The 8064-nt window shown below is 41.0% G+C and overlaps 1 protein-coding gene across 1 annotated transcript; it reads left to right on the top strand.

Annotated features, from left to right (window-relative positions):
* Positions 1-3676: 3676 nt before the first annotated feature.
* IFNG (interferon gamma) lies at positions 3677-7216 on the top strand (the record flags this gene model as incomplete). The annotated part of the gene is made up of 4 exons (XM_082498296.1): positions 3677-3799; positions 5775-5843; positions 6207-6386; positions 7091-7216. The coding sequence occupies 4 exons, from the start codon at positions 3677-3679 to the stop codon at positions 7214-7216; spliced, it is 498 nt and encodes a 165-aa protein (XP_082354422.1).
* Positions 7217-8064: the final 848 nt, after the last annotated feature.

Below are 8064 nucleotides of genomic sequence, written 5' to 3'. Positions count from 1 at the left end.
CTGTTGCCACGTTTCAAAATGATGTGGAGAGAGATTATGTTGTGCATCAATAGAAGAGAACATCATGGGGAAGAGAACTCCCCACCTGGAGTTCTGCATCCAGCTCTGGAGGCCTAAGCACAGTAAAGACTGTTGGAGTGGGTCCAGAGGAGGCCACAGAAATGGTCAGAGGGATGGAGCACCTCTTCTATGAGGACAGACTAAGGGAGTTGTGTTTTTTCAGCCTGGAGAAGAGAAGGCTCTGGGAAGACTTTGTAGCAGCCTTCCACTACTTAAAGGGAGCCTACAGGAAAGATGGGGACAAACTTTTAGCGGGGCCAGTTGTGATAGGACGAGGGGTAACGGCTTCAAACTAAAAGAGGGTAGATTTAGATTAGATATAAGGAAGAAAATTTTTATAATGAGCGTGGTGAAACACTGGCACAGGTTTCCCAGAGAGGTGGCAGATGCGCCATCCCTGGAAACATTCAAGGTCAGGTTGGACAGGTCTTCGAGCAACCCCATCTAGTTGAAGGTGTCCCAGCTCATTGCAGGGGAGGTTGGACTAGATGACCTTTAAAGGTCCCTTCCAACCCCAATCATTCTATGATTATGAGATCAGCATGTCAACATTAACATGGTACCATTTATTTAAAGGTAAATGATTTAGAAACAGGATCCTATATTTCTGTATTAGAATACTTTTTCTGTCCTGCCATGACTAGCTGATGATTTACCATAGAACATTCAACTGTTTGTGTAAAAATTTGAATGTGGTGATGAGTGGAAGGCCTGAATCTGGCCTCCACGGGCAGGAGAGGATACCTGGAAGTCAGACCTGCACTCAGAAGCCAGCCTGACAGAGCCAGACAACTTGGCTTTCTTCTTCTTGCTCTTTCCTTAATTTCTTACCTCAGTTTATGATATAATAGTTGTAGTGCTGCTTAGTGGGCAAAGGACCATAATGGGACTGGGACGCCCTGTTTGTATTCTTAGACTTGGCTTTCCTAGATGCTGAATGATCATAAATCATCCCATTACACTGTGCTTCCATTTTCTTACCTGCAAAATTAAATGCTTGACAGTGACTTGCTCTGAAAGGTGAGGAGATCTAGTGATAGAATTAGCCATATAAAACCCCCAAACTTTAACCTGTATCCACAAAAGATGAGTTGGAAAAATCCCTTCTTTCTGATATTTCATCCTCCTTTTATTCTTAAAAGTTTAATAGGGCATTTCTGTTCAGTAGTGGGAGACTGAAGGGAGGTCGCCTGAGAGGTACAGCCTGCTGTGGATGAGATGCACGTCTGACAGTTTAACAAGGCAGTCTAACCCAGCGCAGTCACTCTGGATGAATAGTTGTCTGCAGAGGAGGGCTTTGTTACTGACTTAATATTTCAACTCCTGGAATTACATCTTCTGCCTGGCTGGATAATGACAGTAATTAGTTGTGTTCAGTTGTGTTGTGAAATGTCCTCAACATGTTAAGAAGAATGAGCTGTTTTAGTAAAGAATCTCTCCCAAACTCCTTACTTGCATCTCTTCTATGCGCACTCTCTAGTAATTCAACAGAAAAGCACTGCTCAAATTAGGACCTATAATGGCAAAAATTGGGCTTGATGACCCAGTCTCTCTTTCGGTTGTATGTTTCTGATAGCATAAAGAGTGCCATATGTAACAGGAATGATTTTCCATCTGCCACTGGACATCTCCTAACACTTTTTAGTCTTGAGAGGTCTTTTTAGTCTAGAGAAAAGAAGATTGAGGGGGGATCTTATTAATGCTTACAAATACTTAAAGGGAGGGTGCCAGCGGGATGGGAACAGTCTTTTTTCAGTGGTGCCCAGTGACAGTACAAGAGGTAACGGGCACAAACTTGAACATAGGAAGTTCCATCTTAACATGAGGAGGAACTTCTTTACTTTGAGGGTGGCAGAGCACTGGAACAGGCTGCTCAGGGAGGTTGTGGAGTCTCCCACTCTGGAGACATTCAAAACCCGCCTGGATGTGTTCCTGTGCAACCTGCTGTAGGTGACCCTGCTCTGGCGGGGGGGTTGGACTAGATGATCTCCAGAGGTCCCTTCCAACCCTGACCATTCTGTGATTCTGTAATATCCTAAACTAAAACCAAGGTGGGCATTGAGTAGTGCTACTACTCAAGCAGGTTACAGCCCTAATTTTTGTGCAGTACTGCACCTGTTGTGAGAAGCATGATGTCTATCTATGCTGTTAATCCAAGGAGTTTTAGCATGCAGCTTTTGGGCCTGCAATTGCTGGTGAAATTTGGTTCTTGTCTCTGCAAAATGGCAATTTCTGTTTGCAATGGTAGTAGTAACCTAGACCTATTCCATAGATGGAGGTCATCTTTCAAGATGTGGATGAAAAATTGTTGATGGAGTTAGTGGTCATTTGCTGAGACAGGAGGCGCTGCTGGGGAAGGGGCCAGCTTCTTGCAAAGAACACTCAAAGAGCCAGCTGGGACTGTGCTGGAGAGCTCAAACCATACGTGCTGGGGGATAATTTGATTGTCATCTATTTCTGATGAGCTATAGACCTCCTCCACTGGAGCCTGTGTGAACTGACCCCACATGCGAGCACTCTTCCTGATCTTCTCTCTTTTCCTTTTCCCTGTAGACTCCTTCTTTCTTTCCCTCATAGGCTCCTGCCTACCCTGCATTCATCTACTATGGCCTAAAATTGCTCTGTTTTTTTTTCATAAGACCCTTTACAGTAAGCTGTTTTCCCATGATATCCATCAAGGCAGAGCTCTGTTCCTACACAAAAATGTTTTCCCCAACCATCCTCAATACAGTTGTTTTGGGGGTCTGTATGCACTTGGAGACGATCCCCTCTGTCTTCTTCAACTGGGATTTTTTCATCCGTATCTTTCTTTTTTGATGTTCCATACACGTAAGTGCAAATGAACGGGCAATTATTGCCAAGCTGAAATGAGTGTCTCGAGTACTAAATGCTCTGCTCTTGCAGATAGTAGAAAAACCATAGAGAAATTTAATATGATGTGTCATTGCATCCATGCTGAAACCTCATTTTCCCTGAATCTATTTTGAATCCGGAGAAGAATGAGAAAGCGGTGGAAATGCACGGAAAGAATGAAATAGTGTTTCATGAAAGGACAGCAGTAGGGAGAACGTTTAGATCTCTAAGTGACTCTGAAGAATGCCATGGCAATCTCAGTGGTTATTTTAAAAGAATACCAGAAATGAGTTGACTGTTACACTGACCCCTTAACCACACGGCATGACTTTTTACAGATAGCTTGTAAGAATGTGCTTGAGCCACAATGCATACTCCTCAATCAGTATCATAATTTCCCCTTTTTCCCCAACCACGTGTAAAATAAACTTCAGAATCTGCCACGTAAATGTTACCCATTGATGAACCACTGAAAATTTTTCCAGGACCATGCTTTAAGAAAGATGCTTTCGAGGGATTCCCTCGATTAGCCAAAAACGACGGGTTCTTATCTGACACTATCTTGTCTAAATATACACAGCCTGTGATGACGAAATAAAAAATTTCAAGACCAGGTATAAATACCACTGACAGGCAGATGAAGTTCATTCGTCTTCTTTCTTCTAATAGAAGATTTAACTATTAGAAGTTGAAGCTCACTGCTCTTAGAACTGAGATCTCCCAGAACTTATCTGAGCATTTTAACTGAGCCATCACCAAGAAAATGACTTGCCAGACATACAGCTTGTTTGTTCTGTCTGTCATCATGATTTGTTTTGGACGTTTTGGAAATAGCTTAATTCTTGCTCAACTTCAAAATGATATAGACCAACTGAAAGCTGACTTTGTAAGTATGGTCTTCTATTGCATTTCTCTTCTCCTTCTGCTTTAGATATAGTTCAGACTTGAGCACTGCTTGACATACTCAATGTGTACCAATAGAGGGTAACCATGGAACAAATTTTTTGGTTATGCCTTTTTTTTTAAACAAGAATATGGACAATTTCTATGTTTTTTCTAATCTCTTTTGCTAACATGATTCAGTTTCCCAACAGTCATAGTTAATATAGTAGTTCCCATTTATTTCAGGGCCACTCTTCCTTTCACAAGAGCTTCTCCTAGCTCCATTCAGCCTTTGATTACATGAAATGTTTTATAACAAGAAATATTAATGCAATTTATGATGAATGAATGAGTCGATTCAATTCTATTCAGATGCAATTTACTGACACTTTTGTAGTTTCAAGTTAGTAATGTTAATGGGGATTTAGTATTAGTTAGCAATATAAACAAAATGGAGAAGAACTTTTGCTTTAACAGATGCATCTGGTACTTATTAGTAGTAGTAATAGTGTGTTGCCCAAAGGTGGTTCCTATGGCTTATTCTTTTGTATCCTCCAGCCATTCTTCTTCCATATCCGTGATTATGATCTGGTATGAGAATGTTATATGGCATGATATCACTTCTTTTTAGAATTTTGATAACTTAATAACTGTAGTGTTAATTCACCTACCTTCATCTCGGAGGCATTAAAGTAGTTCACAGTTGACTGGGACAGTTGACAGCTGGGATTAGTCATAGAGATAACAGGTGTACAATAGAATTGCTTCTTATTAACAGCTTTTATTCTCGATATATATTTGTTTTTTCCTTAAATGCATGAAAGCAACTGCAAAAGCCTTCTCCTATTTCCAGCTCTGATTTTGTCAGAATGTTGTGCATAGGAAAGTTGGAATTTAGTGGTCAAAGAATCACCCTGAAGTATCACACAAAAAAAGCCTAGTGTGCTACTTTGGTGTTTGCAAATTGCTAGGAAACTGGATGTAAAATTGGCCTTATATCTTAAATTTGTCATTAGCATAGATCAGGGGGATTCTCACTAGAATATATGTAAGTCTGTTGGAGAGATCCTGAGCCTTGGTGAGCTTCTTGCACTGGCATTTAAAACTCCGGTCCACAGCAGGTGCTCCCCACTTTTGAGAAGAAGAGCAAAACAAGATTTGGCGATGTGCTCAGCATGGGGAGCCAATCAGCCTACGAGGTTTCTGTCAGCCTGCAAGTTTTCCCTTTGCTCTCACTATATTTAAATTACTGAGCAGACAAAAAAAGGAAATAGTGACTGTTGTATACAAAAAGAAAAAAAAAAAAGACATACAGAAGAGGAAATGATTCAGTTTACCTCTCCTTGCTAAGAGAATTGTACTGCTCTTTGTTTCCTAGAATCTACCACAGTGCGTGGCTAACAACTGATGGTTAAAGTCTGTCCCTGTGAGCCTCTCAGTAGCCCACTACCCCTGTATATCCCCACTCCTGACTGTGGGTTACTGGGCTATTCTCCAGTTCTACAAACTGTAATTTTATAGTAAAGTTAATTCATTCTTGTTCCATGTGAGATTTTACTAAGACTGGATAAATTCAAGGCCACAGACTGCATAATGGTGGCATTTGGCATACCAGAAAACACGCCAAGATCAGATCTGACCATTTTCCAGCCAGTTGCTGTGCTTACAAATTTTAATTTTCAGCTGCCAATACCAAAACTCTCAAGGAGCGTTTGGTGAAATAGGTGGTGCTAAACGTCTCTATTCAGGTGAATTATAGCAGGAGAAGACATTGAAAAGCTGACTAAAGCCATTTCTGGTACTAGGCAGTCATTCAATACGATTTCGTGCTTAGAGAAGTGAAAGTATTGTAATAGCTATAGGCCAGTGATGCAAAAATCACATCTCTCTGGTTTTTACTGCTCATTTGAACAAAGAATGCAAATTTGCCTTGTGATAAGTATTGTTTGTGTAACAGATATGTTTGTTCTTTGTTGCAGAACTCAAGTCATTCAGATGTAGCTGACGGCGGACCTATTTTTACAGAGAAACTGATAAACTGGACAGAGGTGAGTCAGAACCAGATATGACAAAGCATCTCAGGCGCTTCGCAGAGCACTTTTGGTACAAAGCAGCTCCCAGGGCCAGTGTAAGCAGCCGGGGTAGAATGAACACGAGCAAAGGGTGCTCCAGTAGCTTGGAAATAAGAAAACAATTCCCATAAAAATGCTTCCCCTAAAGGTCAAGGTGCTTTATATTGCACCATGAACTGATCCTGAGGTACAGTCAAGCCCAGGAGAAGAGTTGCAGCACCTTCTTCATCACCCTGTTTCAAGCAGCAGTGAGAACCCCTGCGTGCTGCGTTTTAGCTTCGCTCATTTTCCTGCTGATGGGCCTCACAAACCTTTCTTTCTGACTGCATTGTTCAACAGAGAAATGAAAAAAGGATCATCCTGAGCCAGATTGTTTCCATGTACTTGGAAATGCTTGAAAACACTGACAAGTCAAAGGCGCACGTCAGGCACATATCTGAGGAGCTCTATACTCTGAAAAGCAGCCTTCCTGATGGCGTAAAGAAGGTGAAAGACATCATGGACCTGGCAAAGCTTCAGGTAAGTCTCTTCCTCTGCCTCCAAGGCTCATGACACTATATTTTCCAGTTGAGATTTGCGTATGACTCAAGCCAATAATGCTTTAGTAACCCATCTGGTAACCCCCGTCTGGCTCACTTCACACTGGAAAACCTAATGTTTCCAGCTGCAGGGGCTGCTGCGGGTCTGTGGTGTGGGGTGTCAGTGCGGGGGCCGCCCTCCCCGAGTCTTGCTGGTGTCTGGTGCAGAGGTGCCGGCAGCACTGCTGCGTTGTCTGCCCACCAGAGCTGTCACTGACACACTGTTTGTGGTTTAGAAATTGGGTGGGTGGGAAAGCTGTGCCCAGCTACAGGCTTTGGAGGCACTTGGTTTATCAAGCAAGTGCCAACGGCATGTACCACCGACCTCTACGGAGGTCCGCAGCCAGTACCCCGGTGGAGTTAGCTGCTTGTGAGTAACTCATATACCATTGCAATAACTACAGAGTAGCTCCGTTTCACAGAATATGGCTGATCTGTGGCATGCTGCAAAGTAGCACATCAAGTGAAAAACAAAAATCTGTGACAAAGTGGCTCTTTTTTGTAGGAATTAGGTAGTAGAGTAATTGGAAACTGCAGATGTCCATCTGGTTAACCCTGGCAGCAGTGTAGCCTGTAGGATGTGATCAGTAAATAATTATAGCTCTTGGCATGACCTTCATTCTGTTTGTTTCTTACTTATAACAGATGAGTGACTTGAAAATTCAACGTAAAGCTGTGAATGAGCTGTTCAGTGTCTTACAAAAACTGGTGGAGACTTCAGCTTCTCTCAAAAGGAAAAGGAGCCAGTCTCAGAGGAGGTGCAAATGCTAATGACATCGAATGACCTTTTGTACTGAGTTATTGTGCACATTTTTTTATGATGCACATTTTTTCATTTCAGTCTTGTTATTGAGTTTTTATACATTTATTTATTAATATTTAAGTATTTTAAATAATTATTTATAAAGAAACACCAATCAAAGTATTTATACCTCCTACTAATATATAAGAAGTTTCTTTGTCTTAAAATCCTGTCTATCTGTTATTTGTTTGTTGACCTGAAAATACAGAATGAGGCAATGTTTACCCAGTTTCCATATGGAAATCCTGAAATGACATGATATGGTACTCAGCTTTCCATCTGGTGCTGTCTTGAGAGAGGCATGTTATAAGATTAGTCTCATCATTCATCTATTTGGCATGGAGATGCAAGCACCGACGTGGGGAAGTTTCTGTTCTCAGGAAAACATATTCACATCTGCTTACTTCTAAGCATATCTAAATCCAAATCAAACAAATAGACATGCTTAAAGATAAGCAAATGCTGAAGCACTTTTCTGAACTAGGGAACTGATGATTAATTGATGGTAATTATTATTATGCACTGAAGTTACCAGGAGGCCAGGCTACTTAACAACTCCAGGAAATGTGACTAACTATTGCACTGACTTAACTTCAACTCACTGATTTTGAGAAGTTCTGTATTTTTTTGTACTGAATCATTTAAATGTGTCTGATGTAATTTTATTTATTTGGAGGTAGTATTATGGAAGGTTTTATCTGGAGGGCTATATTTTTGTACTGGAACATTATTTAAAACTTTGGATTTCTCAATGGAAACTTTTTGGAATTTGGATATTAAAGAATAAATAAATAAATAAATGAAGTGTGCTTGCATA

Source organism: Vanellus vanellus, assembly GCF_965231255.1.
Source record: "Vanellus vanellus genome assembly, chromosome: 1".
Lineage (NCBI taxonomy): Eukaryota > Metazoa > Chordata > Aves > Charadriiformes > Charadriidae > Vanellus > Vanellus vanellus.
This window is presented reverse-complemented; position numbering and strand designations above follow the sequence as displayed.